Raw genomic sequence first — 19835 nt, 5'->3', positions numbered from 1 at the left:
TATGTGTGTATTATTTTACTCTTTTCTTTCCTATCCCGATTAGGAACCATTGAGAAATACTTAGAAGCCACGAGAGTAAGTAATTAATTTTATAATTCGCCCTGAGATTGAAAACATATTGATATGTGATCTGGTAAATTAATTAGATTATGATTAATGCATTGATTAAATTAAATGACAGATAAGAATATTATCTCATATCAATAATCAAGATCACATCAATATATATATATATATATATATATATATATATATATATATATATATATATATATATATATATATATATATATATATATATATATATATATATATTGCTTATTTCCTGACCGTGAATTTTTAAATAGTTGGTTTTTAATTTCTGGGTTTGCGGTCTGTTATAAATAAAACACTTGATTTTGCTTAGACGTTTCGGCTGTTTGCCATTTTCAATAAGCACTTTTAATTATTAAACATTACACTGTTAACAAACATATTTTATATACAATATACGTAATATTTTGAAAATTTAAAAAAATGCACATCGTGTTTCTCTAAGATGTTATGAGAGAATGCCAGGCATGGGCATTGGGCATATGGTAACAGCACTTCACAACGGTTTTGGATGGTGGTCGTAAAACCAAAACGATAATATACAGGAGATCAAGTTACATAATATACGAAAGAAATAAATCTGACTAATGTTTAACTTTTAATAATGGGAGCAAGATTTTTTGTAGTTATGATCTGAGTATGTAACTCGAAATATGAATACTGAGGTGCGTATTTTTTTTGTATTTTATATGGAACAGAGGCTTGAACGCTAAAACAAGGATATTCATTAATGATAGAACATTATAATAGAACAGAGTATTTGATATGTGGGCATATAGAAGATTTTTAAAAATAACCTTGGTTCAAAAGATTAAGAGACAACCACGTTTTGTAACCGAATGAAATAAAGAAAAATGAGATATTAAATACAATTAAAATAAGAAATTTACATTATTTGGAAACATGTTATGAGAAATGAGATATGTGTTTATGTAGATCGTTATATAGGAAAAGATACTGGACAGAAGAAGCTGAGGACGCTGACATATGTAATGGCTAAACAAAATTGATGTAATGATACAAACTGCAACTCTGTGGAGTTGCTATAAGAGGTAGCACGTAACAAAAAAATAAGAATGCCGTATTTAAAGTGTTTACAAATGGTGTGCTTACAACCACACTTAATTTATCAAATTGTGATATATATTGGAGAGATCTTTAATATAAGTTTTATTATTGATACAATTTTGGTCTTTCTTTATGTGGATCATCTCCAATATACATCTTTTGTTATAATTTTGCTCTTTTTCCAGAATCTGTACATTTTCAAAATCAAAACTATGGTTATTTTCTACTGAATGTTTGGCTAAGGCTGTGGTGTTTATTTTGTTTGTTTGTACACTATGTTTGTGTGCAACAATCCTTCTATGTAGATATTGATGTGTTTGCCCAATGTATGTTTTGTATGTAAATTGTAAAGACTGCAATTCAACATACATTGGGCAAACACATCAATATCTACATAGAAGGATTGTTGCACACAAACATAGTGTACAAACAAACAAAATAAACACCACAGCCTTAGCCAAACATTCAGTAGAAAATAACCATAGTTTTGATTTTGAAAATGTACAGATTCTGGAAAAAGAGCAAAATTATAACAAAAGATGTATATTGGAGATGATCCACATAAAGAAAGACCAAAATTGTATCAATAATAAAACTGATATTAAAGATCTCTCCAATATATATCACAATTTGATAAATTAAGTGTGGTTGTAAGCACACCATTGGTAAACACTTTAAATACGGCATTCTTATTTTTTTGTTACGTGCTACCTCTTATAGCAACTCCACAGAGTTGCAGTTTGTATCATTACATCAATTTTGTTTAGCCATTATATATGTCAGCGTCCTCAGCTTCTTTTGTCCAGTATCTTTTCCTATATAACGGTCTACATAAACACATATCTCATTTCTCATAACATGTTTCCAAATAATGTAAATTTCCTATTTTAATTGTATTTAATATCTCATTTTTCTTTATTTCATTCGGTTACAAAACGTGGTTGTCTCTTAATCTTTTGAACCAAGGTTATTTTTAAAAATCTTCTATATGCCCACATATCAAATACTCTATGTTCTATTATAATGTTCTATCATTAATGAATATCCTTGTTTTAGCGTTCAAGCCTCTGTTCCATATAAAATACAAAAAAAAATACGCACCTCAGTATTCATATTTCGAGTTACATACTCAGATCATAACTACAAAAAATCTTGCTCCCATTATTAAAAGTTAAACATTAGTCAGATTTATTTCTTTCGTATATTATGTAACTTGATCTCCTGTATATTATCGTTTTGGTTTTACGACCACCATCCAAAACCGTTGTGAAGTGCTGTTACCATATGCCCAATGCCCATGCCTGGCATTCTTTCATAACATCTTAGAGAAACACGATGTGCATTTTTTTAAATTTTCAAAATATTACGTGTATTGTATATAAAATATGTTTGTTAACAGTGTAATGTTTAATAATTAAAAGTGCTTATTGAAAATGGCAAACAGCCGAAACGTCTAAGCAAAATCAAGTGTTTTATTTATAACAGACCGCAAAAACCAACTATTTATATATATATATATATATATATATATATATATATATATATATATATATATATACACCGTTCTATGGCGTCAACGCCCTTCGGCAGGGATCTATGGAGGAGTATCACCAAGCCGCAAGCCCTTATCCCTTGCCGTACCGCTCCTCCATACAGGGTTGGCATAGAATTTCCCCATCTTATAAAACCCAGTGGGTTTTTTCAATTGATAAAACCCACTATTATTGGGTTTTTTGGGGTTTTTTCAAAAATAGCAAATTTTCAGTTGAATGAACGTCATATACATATATTTATTTCTGAATAAAAACAAAAACTAGCATAAATACCATGAAGTAAGTAGTAGGTGAATACAAAACGAGAGAAACTGAAACTAAACTAATAAAACACTTATTTTAAACATGGTATATAGACAAATAAAAAAATAAACAAGTTTCTTGTTAAACAAAGCATCAGCAAAGCATACATCTGTATTTTTGTCACATTCCCAATTCCCATTCGTTATTCGTTAGACTCGGTCGAGGACGAGGACTCGGTTCTTAAATGATTATATATTTTTACCAAGTTTGCAGCTCTATCGGCACCTAATCGGTTGCTAAGCTTAGTCCATATTAATCCATATGAAGAAAAAATCCGCTCAATAGATGCAGATGAAGCTGGACATGAGAACAAAGATAACATATAAATACAAAATTCATCTGGTATTTTATTTGTTTTTTATTTTTTATTGATATCAGCTTCCACCATTTCTCTGTTGAGAATTTTTTGACAAGTTCTTCTTTGAAAAGTGTTGCGGGGAACATATCTGTATCCTTAATCTTGAATGATAACATCACTGCCAAAAACTCATCAGAAAGATTCGATGCAACCCATTGTTCAACTGTTTCCTTGTCTTCCCCTGTAAGTCGTCTTCCCATGTATTTGGGATCCATAGTATTTGCAAAAAGGTGAAATGGTTGAATGGCAAAGTCATATCTCTTTTTTATTTCTTGTCTGTATGACTAACAAATCATGGTCGAGGGCATCTTTCCATATTTCTACTGCATCAGACATGTTTACAGAATCGCTTTGGAATCTGTCTAGAGCTTTCACAATAACGCCAAGTTGTTTTTGCAAATACAGAGCCTCTCTATATATGGCGACATTATCTAATATTTTGGAGATATTTTTATCAAATTCTTGCTCCTTCTCTGTCCTAATTTCAACATATATGTGATAGTTGCTTATAAATGTTGCAAGACAGGCTTCATGTGATTTCCAACGGGTTTCATTGGGTAGCTGAGGCATTAGACCCTTTTTTTCTTTAAGCCACCCATGTGGTAAATGTTTATTTCTAAAATATTTATGGGCCTCAATTATGTGCTTGGTAACTGTTTTGGGTGTAACATATACACCCAATAATTCTAATAAATTCATTAAATGAGAGGAACACCCATAATATGTTAGTAAATTTGGACAAGTTTCCTTCAAAATGTCTTTCATATTGACCATTTTTGCCTCATTATCGGTACATATAGCAAAAACATCTTTATTTCTTTAGTATATCTGTTTCTTTAATATATTCAATATTTTTTTAGCTATTTCAGAACAATATAAAGCAGTTTTTTTTTCATCAGACGGCTCCACAGCATCAATCAATATACTACGTTCGCCAGTATGAATACTCGTAGCAATTATAGGGTCATTCTTAATACTGGACCATCCATCCTGCATCATTGTGAAGCTAACGTCTTCAGCACTGAGTTCACTTTTCAGGGTTTCTTCTATTTCCTTATAAACTGTATCTAACAGCTCTCCTGATACTTTCTTGCGGCTAGGTGGATCATATCCAGGTCTCAATGCGCAGATCATGTCCTTGAATAATTTGTTATCAGCAATATTGAATGCTATGTTACAGCCATAAAAAAATTTGGCTATTTTAATATCAAATTTCTGCTTTTCACTTGCGGAAGTCTGCACAACAAAGCTTTCAATACCTAAAACAATTTACATAAAATTAATTATGTTTGTTACTTTTCTTGAAATTTCTTCTTATTATAGTAGACCAGACACAGGGTGGGTAGAAAATATATAGATATACAAATATACATCCTGTATATCCTGTCAAAGTTTGGGTTAGTTTGGGCATAGTCAGTAGCATAAACATAATATGATGATTTCACTTTCTGCGACGCCACTGGAAGTTACATAAAAATCGGCGAAAATACTTTACAGCAATAATTGACAAACTTTGACACCCCTTTATGATTTCGATAATTCGATATATGACAAAGTATACTAATACTCATTAGTTATTTTGACATTTTCTATTGATTTTAGATATTTGAAGTTTTGCCAAATAGTTAGACCACCCTATACATATATTATAGATTGAATCCAATATCAAAATTGAAGGAAATAATAAAAATAACAATTGGTTAGCGTTGGTTAAATTTTAAAATTTTAAATTACTAAATTTAAATTACGGAGACTTTATTGAATTGACGTAATTAATTCTCAAATATAGAATATAGTATAATGAATGGTTTAATGATTTTACCATACCTGCCTGTCTTTTTCTTTTAATAGGTACATTCGTTAATGCACTTTCTTCAAAAAAACTGCTGCTACCACCACCACTACTACAACTTTCTATTTCACTCATTCTATTGATGTCCCTGTCAGCTCGTTCAGCAACTCTTTTTTTAGTTAGCACCGCACATTTCTGCAAGTGCGCTTTTATTCTTTCAGTTTTGCTGCTAATTAAAATTTTACACGTTCTACGTGTATGTAAATGCTACGTGTTCTCCGTATTATTCTATGGGTTGGAGGCTTGGACATTAAAGAAGGATGTTTCGGACAGATTAGAAGCCTTTGAGTTATGGGCCTACAGAAGAATATTAAGAATAAGTTGGGTGGATAGAGTCACGAACATCGAGGTGTTGAGAAGAATGGGAAAAGATAAAGAGGTTTTAAATACAGTTAGTCAGAAAACTACAATATCTGGGACATGTTATGAGGGGCGAGCGTTATAACTTGTTACAATTAACAATGCAAGGAAGAATACAGGGTAGAAGGAGTCGCGGAAGAAGACTCATCTCCTGGTTAAACAATTTGAGAGCTTGGTTTAATTGCACTTCTGCTGATCTCTTTAGAGCAGCGGTATCGAAAGTGCGAATTGCCGTGATGGTTGCCAACCTTCTTAGAGGAGATGGTACATGAAGAAGAAGAAAATTTTACAATGTTTACATTCGGCTTTAAGCTTTCCTTCCGTTTCAATTTTGTTAACGCCTGCCCAACTGAAATCTAATTTTCTTCCACATCTACTGTTATTTGCCATAATTTCAGAATGATGTAATTTCACAACTCCAGAACGCCACGGCAAAACGCACTCATCAATACATCGCACAGTTAAAATTGACAAAATTAAGAGGTTTGTGCTCTAAATAAATCCTCGAAGAAATATCGGTGATTCCCCATTATCCGGCTGTTGGCGTGGAGGCAAATGACGTAGTGCAGGTGCTGATGCACTGATGGCCAGTGATGCCAAATGTATTTATTTATGTCAAGTTGCTTTATTTTGTAAGCATATTTTGTTATTTTATTATTTTTGCAATAAAATTCATAATTTTTGTAAAACTTTTGATAGAGCAGAAACTATATATCAAATCTAAATAAAAAACTGAAAATCCCCAAAAAACCTGAAAAAACCCTAAAAAAAACCCAAAAAACCCGTCGGGTTGGACTTAAAAAAAACCCGGGTTTTTTCCAACCCTGCCTCCATAGGCCAATCAGACGCCAGTTTATTCCAGACCAAGTCATAGACTCTATTGAGTTTTATACTACGGCGTTGGCCTTTTATTAATTTCATGACCTAGCTGAGGCTTGAACCAGTGATCGCAAATCGCAAATCCACTAAACTTGTTGATCGACTGCACCCCAGCTAACTGGACCGTAAAGACCGACGTAAGAAGTAATATAATAAGATAATGAAAGTATTCTCAGTTAGCACTTTACAGGGCCGGCGATAACAAGCCTGCAAAGGATGCACTGCAGGCGGGCGCCCTTGCTTGGAGGGCCCCAAAATGAGTTTTTTAGCTGGTATTATACAAAATACTAATGTAAAAAAAGGCCGAAGGGCGCCTATACTAGTTTTGCAGGGGGGCACCTTATACCCTAGCGCCAGTACTGGCACTTTAGATGTAATTACTATTAGTTTATAGTGTTTGTACAGTTTCAAAATAAATAAATAAATAAATAATTACTCACCACCCAATCAGCAGGTGTAGCTATTTTATGTTTGTCACAAAGTTGTAAGGAATCCAACACTCTCAGAATTTCACTAGAATTAAAAGAGGAAAAGAAAAAATGATACTAATGATAATAATCAAGTAAGCATACAAACAAAATCAGTACTATTACTAGTGACTTACTTAAAATTTCTTCCTGTGGTAGCAGGATATAAAATGGACAGTCTCATCTTCTTTTTCGGATCAACAATAAACACAGCCCTTGCAGAAAGTGGTATGCCATCAGAGTCCTTCTCATCTGAATCAATAATTCCCAACTCACTGGCAAGATCTCTATCTTGATCTTCAATAATTGGATAAGGAAATGTGCCATCTAAACATCCACTATAGTTAAGAATATCAGAACTCCATTTCAAATGACTGTCTACTGAGTCACAAGATAAAGCAATGATTTTAGTGTTTCTTTTTGTAAATTCTGGAATTAACTTTACCAATCTGGCTAGTTCTGTAGTACATACTGGTGTAAAATCTGCTGGATGAGAAAACAGTATACCCCAACTAAAAAATGTGGATTCATATAAATATTAATTCACAAAGACCAATTGAGGGGTCTAGATTCAAAACCGGACATTTCCACTTTATGTCATTCTGAGTAAACTTAAAAAAACAATTTACAACTTTACTGTTCCCTATCTCAAATTGGAGGAAAGGTCCACTTTTGCATCTGAACCAATTCTTTCACACTGAATTACTACTAGGAACTGTCCAATTTTGCTCTTTATCAAATTGTTAATACAGTAGACTCGCGATTATCCTAGTCTCGGTTATCTGAGCCCCTCGGTTAACCGAGGCAAAAGTCATAACTGGTGAATTACAACTTTCAACCTTGGCGCAACATCGCTGCCTCAAAATAAAAAAGAGGAATGAAGCTTAAGCAAAATCAAAGACTTTTTTAAACAATAATATTAATAATAATAATAATAATAACTCCCTGTGGGAGTTTTATGTCAGTTCTTCTATCAGGCGCGGCCCCCTGCGAATGGGGGATGCTTTCTGGGTATTCGTAGCGCCAATACCCAGAGAGTAGCAGGAATACTTGCCGTGGAACAAAAACTGACACCTGGCAGTAGGTATAAAATGCACACCCATGAGAATGGAGACTAATAGTTTATGTTTAGGGCCGCTGCCTGGGGATCGCCAGGGCACGTCTGGAGCCGACGCTGGACGTGACAGCATGCGGGACGTCGGTGGCAGGGTGTTGAGGAGGCGGGCCCCTGTCACACAAACAGCTACAGCCCAACAACAACAACAACAACCACAAGCGAGCCAAACAAGAGCAAGAGCTCCACTCGCTGAAGGTGCTGCGCCGGAACATCAGCCGGCGCTCACTCAAGCGGGACGACCGAGGCAGCGCATGAAATGGACTGTGTCCATTAACGAAAGCATTTTGCGCTTCTATTATAAGGTGACAAACCTCGGTCAAGAAACGATCGGCTACAGACAACAGCTGTATGCCGAATTTTGCAGGGAGTACCCAGATATTCAAGTATCGGAGCAAAGAGTATCAGATCAATACCGGGTAATCGTAAGAAACAACCTTATCCCAGAGACTAGACGCAATACGATCAAAAGCGAAGTCGAACGGGAGATTAATAACCAAGAGCTAGTTTTAGATCAAGTCCCTAATGAAATCCTTGATGAGCAGATTCCTGAGATTCCCATACCAGAAACTCAACCTGACAATACACAGCAGGAAAACAACGAGTTGCGCGATAGTCTAGAGAACGAAATGGCTCGTGCCGTACAAGAGTTTAATGGAACAAATCCACTTAGCAGACCACCGCTACCACGAATAAACTCTTGTAAGAAACTAGGTGCCCTGTTACAAATTGTGAATACTGAAGTCCTACCCAATTATGTCGTAGAAGCCCACACATTGGAATATCTGCATATGCTAATCTACTGTGCAGCTACAGCAATTGCCAATGTAATGGGCGTTAAGATCAGAACACGACGGGGTACTAATAACGGAAGGACTGGTAACAGAATTGCACCCTGGGAAAAAAGACTTCTCGGAAAAATTGAATTACTGCGTAGGGATATTGGTCAAGTCACAGAATATATAAGAGGTGTTACAAGTAGAAAAGTCATTAAAAGAGCTGAAGAAATAATGCGGAGCACTGCAAGACACTCGAGATACGATCCAGAAAATAACACAGCCCAACAGTGTCTGGATACATTAAAACAAAAACTCTCCGTCTATTCAGGACGATTAAGAAGGTATAAAGTTAGTAACAACCGAAAATGTGACAATGCACTTTTTGAGAACTCTGAGAAGGCGTTCTACCGAAAACTCAATTCCACCGTAGAAAGTGTCGACAAGTCTTACCCAAGCCAAGAAGAAATTCATGAGTTTTGGGGAAATCAACTTTCCACACCAGCTGCTTTTAACAACAATGCTGGCTGGATAGAAGATACGACGCGCAACTGTCACCACTACGTCACTGCTAACTACGAACCATTCACGACTGAAGAAGTCTCAAATGTCATCAAAGAGCTTCATAACTGGAAATCTCCTGGACCAGACGGAGTTCAGAACTTCTGGCTTAAAAAGTTTTGGAGTATTCATGAGTGCTTATCAACATTAATTAATCATGTTATTTCTAATCCGCAGGAATTACCATCATTTCTAACTCAGGGAACTACTTATTTAATACCCAAGGATCAAAATAACACCCAAGATCCATCCAAGTACCGCCCAATTACTTGTCTTCCAACTTTGTATAAATTGGTCACATCCTGTGTAACCCGGCGTATCTACCAACACTGTGCTCTAAACAATATCATAGAGCCTCAACAGAAAGGATACGCTAAGGGTTCCATGGGTTGCAAAGAACAGCTTATCATCGACTCAGTCATTTCTAACCAGGCATTCACTAAAAAAAGGAACCTTTTTACTGCATTTATTGACTATAAAAAGGCCTTTGATTCAGTACCGCATGAATGGCTAATAGATATATTGAAAATATACAAAGTAGATGATAACATAGTGACCTTTTTAAGGCATATAATGAGAGATTGGAAGACTAAAATTCACCTCCAAATACCTGGTGAAAACAATATCGAAACCGAAAATATCGCAATCAACCGGGGCCTATTTCAAGGAGACTCGTTGAGTCCATTGTGGTTCTGTTTAGCTTTGAACCCCCTTTCCCAGCTATTAAACTCCACTGACTCAGGTTTTAGCATTAAAAGCAATAATACTGTGGTAGCGAAGCTCAATCATCTGTTGTATATGGATGATTTGAAATTAATGGCTTCCACTCGAGAGCACCTAGAAGAGATGCTAAAAACTGTAGAAACATTTTCTAATGATATTAATATGCAGTTCGGTCTAGACAAGTGCCGTGTTTTGAATATAGTCAGAGGAAAGGTACAGCCCGGTGGATTCGATATGCAAAATGGCCAGAACATCGAGGCCATGGGCGACAATGATATGTACAAATATCTTGGAGTAAAGCAGGCGCGGAAAATTGACCATAAGCAAATGAAAACTGAGATAACTACTGAGTTTATAAGAAGGGTAAAACAGCTGCTTCGTTCACAGCTTAACAGTAAAAATTTGTTTAAGGCACTAAACACCTACGCTTGTTCCGCGCTTAGCTATTCATTTGGTATTGTTAAGTGGACAAAAACGGATATAGAAAATCTTCAGCGAAAAGTACGAACACACCTCACAAAGGCACAAAAACACCACCCTAAAAGTGCAGTGGAACGAACGACATTACCCCGGTATTTAGGAGGAAGAGGACTTATGGATATAGGTGAGCAATTAGATAAACAAATTGCTAATTTAAGAACTTATTTTCAGATGCAGGCTGAGACATCTACTCTACATCGCGCTATCTGCGCAGTAGATGACACAACACCGATCAAACTGAGGGAAGCAGAACTGCGCATAAACCACCTTACTAAGGACGAAAAAGTGCGCGCCTGGATGGGTAAACCTTTGCACGGGCGACATCCCAATGAGGTCAGCCAAGATTATGTCGACAATATAGCGTCGAACTACTGGTTGACATCAGGAAGGATGTTCCCTGAAACGGAGGGTTCATTACTGGCCATTCAGGATCAGGTTATACCAACCAGAAACTACCTGAAATATATCATCAAAGACCCTCAGGTTCAAAACGACAGATGCCGATATGGATGTCAAGCCCAAGAAACCATCCAACATCTTATAGGGGGCTGCCAGGCATTTGCTGCAACTGAATACAAGGAACGGCATGACGCAGTGGGAAAAATCCTTCATCAAGAGATAGCTATCAAGCTGGGACTTCTCCAAACGGACCATCTCCCGTATTATCAATACGTCCCTGAGAGTATGCTTGAGGATGGCAACTACAAGCTATACTGGGACCGCACTGTGCTCACAGATCAAACAGTGGCACATAATAGACCAGATCTCGTACTAGTCAATAAATTAACAAGACAAACAACACTAATTGATGTGGCGATACCTAACAACAATAATCTACGTAGTAAATTCACTGAAAAGATCGCCAAGTACAGAGATCTAGAAATTCAAATACGAAGGCAATGGAGAATGCAAAGTACCCAGACGATACCTATTGTTATATCTACTACTGGAGTCATTCCGAAGAACCTCCTCGAAAGCATAAAAAGGCTGGATCTAAATGAACATCTTTACAAGACCATGCAGAAAGCTGTACTACTCGCAACGGCCAGATGTGTACGAAAATTTTTGGGAGATACACCTGCATACCAAGTCACCTAGGGCTCGATAACACGGAAAGAGTCCCACCAGAGCTCAATCCTTTTGATACCGTAGGTATCTGGGATGAGTCAATTTTCCCCTTAGAGGGAGTGTGAGCCGTATGGCTAAATCTGGATAATAATAATAGAGTTTATTTGTAGCAAATAATAACATTATAAATAAACCCAGTTTCTCACTGAAGTTGTTTGTCACACGGACTACAACTTGTGCGTGAGGGTTAAATTTTGATTATATTAAACTACATTAATTTATCTTAAAGTTTACAAAAAGGAATCAAATATTTTCGCTCATCTGTCTTCAAAATTTGGGCTCCTCTTCTCACTAATTCATTTACTGTTAAATTTTGTTTATGGGACCTACGAAACTCTCATAAAATTCAAGAAAAGATTCCGAAAAATTTCTGATGGGATTCTTTTGGTGGACTTCGTTTTCTATGTGAATTATCATGACTTTTTGAAGGTGTTTTATCCATTTTTACAATAATTTTTATAATTTAAACATTTATAAGTGACATTTGAAATAAATCATTTATCATATTTAAATAAATAAATATTGATAAGGTAAATGTTTTTTACACCTACCTCTACCGAAAGTATACTTTTCCGGACCTGATTGTAGTAAGCAAAGTTGTACTTTTCCTCCCTAGAGAGGAAAAAATTTTTCCTCCCTAGGGAGGAAAAGTAAAAGTGACGTCATGTTATTTCATTCATGAAATATAACTTATTGACGCCCTGTACAATATCTATTTTCTATTACGTAAGTATCTATACATTTTAACGTTTATTTAAAAATACTCTGTATTTTGCAGAATGGTAAAAAACAGTAAATTGTTATTCTGATTTAACAATGTTTACATTAATAATTTGACTTATACTGACAGTGACAGTTATATTGTACCTACTTGTTAGTTTTAGTTCTAATAAATTTTGTTGGTTAGTTACATAAATAAATTAAGTAAAAATGAAAAAATTACTTGTTATTTGAGGAAGGTGGAAAAACCATATGTATAACATGGGAGTAAAGTGCCTTTTCCTCCCTTGAATGATTACTGCCCTCCGCTACGCGATGGGCAGTAAACTTCATTCTCGGGAGGAAAAGTAGCACTTTCCTCCCTTGTTATACAAATAGCTATTTCCACCTACCTCTACCGAAAGTATACTTTTCCGGACCTAATTGTAGGGAGCAAAGTTGTACTTTTCCTCCCTAGGGAGGAAAAGTAAAAGTGACGTCATGGTATTTCATTCATGAAATATAACTTATTAACGCCCTGTACAATATCTATTTTCTATTACGTAAGTATCTATAGATTTTAACGTTTATTTAAAAACACTCTGTATTGTAGGCTTTTATCTTCTCTTTGTCTAGGGTTGATTATTTGGCCACAGGTCGATTTTAGGATACAACAAATACTTTATTGTAGAACTCGTAATTACAAGGATAATGTAACAACTAATGTGAACGGTAATTAACACTGAACATCTAAAACGGCTTTATATCAAAAATATGCTATCTTATTTCGTCGTTCGTCTTTATTCTGATGAAAAAGGCCGTCTGCCCCCTATCATCAGCGTCTTAATGTCAACTCGACTTTTCTCTGACTTTTCTAACTACTGTCACTTGGCCATGATATGCTGAACCTATAGATCTATCGCGTTTTTTTTATTATTAGGCAAATGCCACTTAACTGGCTTTCGGCTCGCGTTTATGATAAAATAAAATAACTTAAACGAATGTAATCCTACACTCGGCCATCCTATTCAGAATCCGACTCAGATTCGTCACTTTCATTGTCGACCCACGGTATCTTGAGTTCTCTGATTCGAATGTCTTCTTTATTTTTCATTTTTACGCCAACCAATACTTCGAAAGGTGTAGTACCTATACTTCGTTGATAAGTAGAATTCAATGCACTTTGTACCCTGTCAACATTCTTATACCATTTCGTAGGTTCTTCTAAACTCAATTTCGTAAGAACAGGGATAATTGTTCTATTCACTCGTTCAGCCTGACCGTTTCCTCGTGGCACTCCAGTTGTGACTAGAACATGTTGAATGTTTTCTTCTTGGCAATATCTTTCCAATTCCTCTGATCGAAATGCTGTACCTCGGTCGGTTATCATTCGAGAAGGGTTTCCAAATATTCTACGTTGCTTTTCAAGACAAGTTATAACATCTTTCGTCGTTGTCGACTTCGTCGGGTAAAGCCAAACAAATTTGGTGAAATCGTCTATAATTACAAGTATATGCTGATAATTCTTACTTGTAGACTGCAATTGACCCAAATGATCCGCATGGTATGTATGCAGTGGACCATCTTGTTTTGGTATGGGATTAAGTGTTCCTTCTTTTTTTCCCTCCTTTTTGCTTCCTAATATACATGCTATACAGTTAGAAATAACATTTTTAATTTTCTCTTTTATCTTTGGTATATAAAAGTCTTTAACTATTACTTCCTCAGTTTTTCTCTCAGAAAAATGTCCTATCTCGTGACTTCTTCTTATTATCTCAGTCTGCATATTTCTCGGTACAACTAATAGTTTTAATCCATTGACATACTTGTATAATATTTCGTGCTCTAAGTAAAAATCTTCATATGCTTCTGTCAGAAGTATTTGTTTTATCGCCTTGATGTGCTCGTCTTTATCCTGAGCCACTTTAATTCTTTGTATTATACCATCTTCTTCTGTAACCGTTAAAACTTTTGGATACCGGCTAAGAGTATCCACGTGAGACATCTGAGTACCTTTTCTATGCTCAATTTCATACTGGTACTCCTCTAGCATCAGTGCCCATCGTGCAACTCTTGTTGTAAGGTCCTTCTTGTCCATAGTTCGCTTAAAGGCATCACAATCTGTAACAATTTTGAATTTGTTCCCAAGTAAATATATTCTAAACTTCTTCTAGAGTACCTCTAGCTCGTAACTGGTGTACTTCTCTTCCGCAGGTGTGGTTTTTTTACTCATATAATATATTGGGTGGAGCTTGGAATCATCAATAGACCGCTGTAGTAAACATGCTCCATAACCATGCTGGCTTGCATCAGTGTGAAGTTCCGTATAAGCACCTTGTCGATAAATGTGTAACACTGGCTCACTTATTAGTTTTTCCTTTGGTGTTTCAAAAGCCTTCTTTTGCTTGTCGTCAAACCTAAATTTTACTTTTCTATAATCGCAGCAAATTCTTGTCCGACCGTCCTATTAACCGACCAATACTATTGCGCTGGCAAAATCCGAACAACTAGGTTTAATTATGCCTTCGTTTAACCATTCATTTATCTGCGTATCTACCTCTTCTTTTTCAGGAACAGATAATCGTCTGGGTCTTTCATAAATTGGTTCCTCGTTTTTTAAGACAATTTTCATTTCAATTTCTGTCGTCTTCGTTTTCTTTGGTTCATAACTTTCCATTAACTGCCTAACAGTTTCTCTATATTTTTCGTCTTCAATATGTGCTACTTTTACTTCATCTTCTTTGTCTTTTTCGTCAAGCATAATGTGCATAATAAAGTTTTCGTCTGTCCTCTTGCACAATACTATCCCATCATCTCTTATACTAACAGATGCTTGTTGTAAAATATTATTTCCAATTATTGCTTGAAAAGATGTCGCAGCTTCTGGGATAATATGAAATTTTAGATCAAACTTCTCATCGTTAACGTCAGCTTGTGTCGAGAATGATCCTAATGTATTAACTTTCGCATTTTCTCCTAAGCCTTTCAACATTATGATGTCAGGTGTTAAACAAATATCATTAAAGAATTTGTCATACACATCTTCTCTTATCGTACATATATCACTTCCGGTGTCAAATAAAGCTGTTAGTGTGATCTGATTAATTGTAAGTTTAAGCGCTGTTTTCGGCTGAACCTCAATTACATTCAAAGCTGTGTTTTCTGTAGCAGCCTTCGTCGATTTTTTATTGGGACATTTACTTGAAACGTGGCCATATTTGTTGCAGCTAAAACACTTCGTTCCCTTGGACTTATCTGGACAGTCCTTAGATCTGTGACACCTCTATTTCCACAATTAAAACAAGTAATGTTGTTCTCTCTTTTCCTGTCATTCTTCTCTCTTTTTTCATTTTTAACGATGTCCTCGTTTTTCTTAGATCCTTCTTTATTTGCTCTAAAGCCTTGACTTGTCCAGTAGTTTCCCTACCGTGTATCCTCTCATACAGTTTAATTTTCTCCTTAAAGTCTGCAAAATCTTTTGCTCCATATAACACTAGTTTATTGGATGATTCGTCTTGTATTCCATCAATTATGTATTCTATAACAACTTCTTGTTCTAAGTAAGCTCTATTAGCTATTTCTCTCATTTTAATCATGTATTCTTGTACAGTCTCATCATATTTTTTTCGTCTCGTCATCAACATCTTATGTATCTGTGCACTATTTACATGTACTCCGAATTCTTCGATTAAACATCTCTTCAAATCAGGCCAACTTCTGATGCCTTTTTCTGACTGCACAAACAGTTTGGCAAGTCCATTTAAACATTTTTTTGCGTAGATTAATTTCTGTAAGTCGTTCCATCCTGTTATCTCAGCTACTTCTTCAAACTCGATAATCCACGTGCGAATAGGATATTCATCTTTTCCATTAAATGATCTTATGCTGTCTTCCACATCTCTAAAACTTAATGCAAATGATTCCTGTCGTCTTGTACCAGTCGCTCCATTATTCGCGGATCTCATTTCAGCGTTATTGCTTGCGCTATAGCTTCTTTCTCCAATTTCTTCATGTACGTGAATATCTTCGTCATATCGTCTGTCTTCGTATCTTCGTCTTTCTTCGTCATTACTTCGTTCATATCTACGTCTTTCATCACATATTTGTCGCCCTTCGTCATAATTTCGCCCTTCGCGTCTTCGTCTATCCTCGTCGTTTCTTCTCTCACGTCTTCTTCTTTCTTCTTCTTCAAGTCTTTCATCGTCTTTTGCGCGTCTTTCATCGTCTTTTCGTCTTCCTTCTTCCAATCGTCGTTTCTCTTTTTCTCGTCTTTCATCATTTTCCCGTCTTTCGTCTTCCAATCGTCGTTTTTCTTCTTGCATTCGTCTTTTTTCGTCTTCCAGTTGTCTTTTTTCTTCCTTTCGTCTTTCGTCGTCTTCGTCTATATCTGATACGTCATTCTCCTCTTCGTCATTTTCAGTTTCGTCGTCGTTAATGAAGGTATTCAAAAAGGAACAAACGCGAACAACCACATCATGCTTCTCATTTTTATAATTCAAATCAAGAATTTGGCATATCGCAATTAAATCAGGAAGATCAAATTTTTCACTTACATCGTTACATTTACTCAAAAATTGTTCGGAAGTGTCGTCAAGCCGAAAACCAGGAAAAGCACGCAAAGCTTTTCTAGTTTTTCGAGGTTCACCTTCAGTGGTAAAACAAATATAATGCAAAATTTTAACAACTCTCAACTTAGCGTGAGTAATATTATCGTTAATATTACGAATAGAACCTAAAGTTGACATAATAAAATATTTTCAAAAAATATTCAACAATATCAAAAGAAATATTTATAACTACGTAAAAAACTAAAGCATGCAAAAATTAAACCTTTTTAAAAAATGAAATAACCTTAGTAATGCATATTTGTGCTATAAAACCTACAAAAATTATCGTTTTCCTAATCTTAAAACGAAAATATATCGTCAACAAAAAATATACTAGAATATTTTTATAATGGACACGAAATTAAATCAAGATCAATTAATCGTTCATTCACATAAAAAACTTTTTCTTAAAACGTGTTTTCAAAGTTCATCTGAATTTTCTGTTGCATCAGCACATCAACAAAAGGGAAATGTCATTGAAAACATAACGTTCAATCTTCTTATCATCTTAGTCGCTTGGTAGAATGTTGCAAAAAAATCTCTTACCTTGCAAATCGTCTCTAATAGTTTAACTCGTTACTACCATTTCATCGGCTTGAGTTCGTCATTGTGTTTTCATTCAAAACATAGCATTCAAAACAATATCGGCACGGCGATATGCGGCTAAACTTCAGCGTCAGTCGATCTCACGTTCAATCCATATCTCTGATTATCCTTATTATATCTGTCTTCTATCTGCTATCCCGGACAGAGGCCCCAAAATGTAGGCTTTTATCTTCTGTTTGTCTAGGGTTGATTATTTGGCCACAGGTCGATTTTAGGATACAACAAATACTTTATTGTAGAACTCGTAATTACAAGGATAATGTAACAACTAATGTGAACGGTAATTAACACTGAACATCTAAAACGGCTTTAAGTATATCAAAAATATGCTATCTTATTTCATCGTTCGTCTTTATTCTGATGAAAAAGGCTGTTTGCCCCTTATCATCAGCGTCTTAATGTCAACTCGACTTTTCTCTGACTTTTCTGACTACTGTCACTTGGCCATGATATGCTGAACCTATAGATCTATCGCGTTTTTTTTTATTATTAGGCAAATGCCACTTAACTGGCTTTCAGCTCGCGTTTATGATAAAATAAAATAACTTAAACGAATGTAATCCTACAGTATTTTGCAGAATGGTAAAAAACAGTAAATTGTTATTCTGATTAAACAATGTTTACATTAATAATTTGACTTATATTTGACAGTTGACAGTTATAATGTACCTACTTGTTGGTTTTAGTTCTAATAAATTTTGTTGGTTAGTTACATAAATATATTATAAGTAAAAATAAAAAATGACTTGTTATTTGAGGAAGGTGGAAAAACCATATGTATAACATGGGCGTAAAGTATCTTTTCCTCCCTTGAATGATTACTGCCCTCCGCTACGCGTCGGGCAGTAAACTTCATTCTCGGGAGGAAAAGTAACACTTTCCTCCCTTTTACAGCTAATACAAATAGCTATTATCTTTTATAGACAGTGCTGTATTAGTTTTATCATTAAAATATCCACTGCTATGATTATTTTTTCTATCGATATAACCAAACTCAGTGTTAACTCCATATCTGAGGTAGTCAGGTCCCAGTTACCTCGGCTAATCGCGAGTCAACTGTATATGGATCTCTAATCACAGATTACAGTGGTGTATTCAACTAATTTTGACCAAAAAGTGGAAATGTCCGGTTTTGCATCTAGACCCCCTCAATTGCACAATATTGCTGGGTAAACATGTCATCACAAATATTAATATCTCATATTCATAAGTTTTTTTATATCAAGCAGGTTTATATTAAAATATTTCAAATTAAAACAAACTAATGTAAACATATGTATTGTAGAAGTAGGGTTTCCAAATCAATTTTATAAGAATATTACACTTACGATTCTCCTAACCAGTCATGGAATGTTATATCTCCTATTGTCGTCTTTGCCGAAAAGTTAGGAAATTGTTCTCCTAAAATAACCATTTTTATGCAAATTCTTACAGAAATTATCTCTTACAGAAAACTAAAAATCAGGTTATGTGTATTTTAGCCGTTCAAAAAATGCATACCATAACGCATGCGTTGCGTTGATGCGTCTATCTAAATCATGACCAACTACTTTGCGCCGTGTAATTTGGGTTGCTTATATAAACTTGAATCGGCAAAATGGGCCTTTGAGTTATTTAAAAAATATTACATACAAATAGAAATTGGAATAAAATAGAAATATGAAAATTATTAATTTTTAGATTTTACAAAGAAAAGGTATCTAAATGGTTTTCGAGCAAGTCATGCTGTATGAAAGAATTTTATAAATAATAAAATTTTGCTATATTACCTAACCACTTTGTTCACATTAAGGCATGAATAGACGAGCCGTTAATAACCGCTATGAATTCCACGATTTTATTGGTTACAACCACGGTTCTTAGACTAAAACCTGAAGCTATAGTTATGTTTTAATTTCAGTATTTTATAATTGCTAGAATATTCCACAGGGTGTGGTGAACTTTGAGAAAAAAAACACAGTTTATAAACACATATTATTACAGCAATATATAAAGAAGAAGACTATAACATATTATATAAGAAAATCACTTAAATCGGACAAGTTTAGGAAATTCGAGACATCAAAAATGATCCATTTTATGGGGTGGTCGTTTTTTGTGCCGGTCACTGCAGATCTAAAAATTTACACCAGAAGCGATTACTGCTTAAGCGGGCACCATTCCCCCGCTTTCTTTTACATAATTATTTTTTTCATTTTTTTAATATTT

At 35.1% G+C, this 19835-nt stretch overlaps 2 protein-coding genes across 2 annotated transcripts in view; both read right to left on the bottom strand.

The window, feature by feature from the left end:
• The window catches only part of LOC114342412 (peroxiredoxin-6), a 48896-nt gene extending 29756 nt beyond the window's left edge, over positions 1-19140 (bottom strand). Inside the window, exons 1-3 of the mRNA XM_028293216.2 lie at positions 18956-19140; positions 7071-7445; positions 6907-6979 (exon numbers count right to left, since the gene is read on the bottom strand). Of these exons, the coding sequence (XP_028149017.1) occupies positions 6907-6979; positions 7071-7445; positions 18956-19041 (534 nt within the window). The 5' untranslated portion in view covers positions 19042-19140. The remainder of the gene's footprint in view (positions 1-6906; positions 6980-7070; positions 7446-18955) is intronic.
• On the bottom strand, positions 15335-17238 carry LOC126888073 (trichohyalin-like). The gene has a single exon (XM_050656095.1). The coding sequence runs from the start codon at positions 17157-17159 to the stop codon at positions 15681-15683; it is 1479 nt and encodes a 492-aa protein (XP_050512052.1). The 5' UTR covers positions 17160-17238; the 3' UTR covers positions 15335-15680.
• Positions 19141-19835: the final 695 nt, after the last annotated feature.

Source organism: Diabrotica virgifera, chromosome 7 (genome assembly GCF_917563875.1).
Source record: "Diabrotica virgifera virgifera chromosome 7, PGI_DIABVI_V3a".
Classification (NCBI taxonomy): Eukaryota; Metazoa; Arthropoda; class Insecta; order Coleoptera; family Chrysomelidae; genus Diabrotica; species Diabrotica virgifera.
The sequence above is the reverse complement of the archived record's forward strand: the minus strand, read 5'-3'. Positions and strand labels throughout refer to the sequence as shown.

Bases quoted from the DNA above. Each gene is read 5' to 3' on its own strand.
- LOC126888073 (XM_050656095.1), bottom strand. From the start codon at position 17,159: ATGTCAACTTTAGGTTCTATTCGTAATATTAACGATAATATTACTCAC.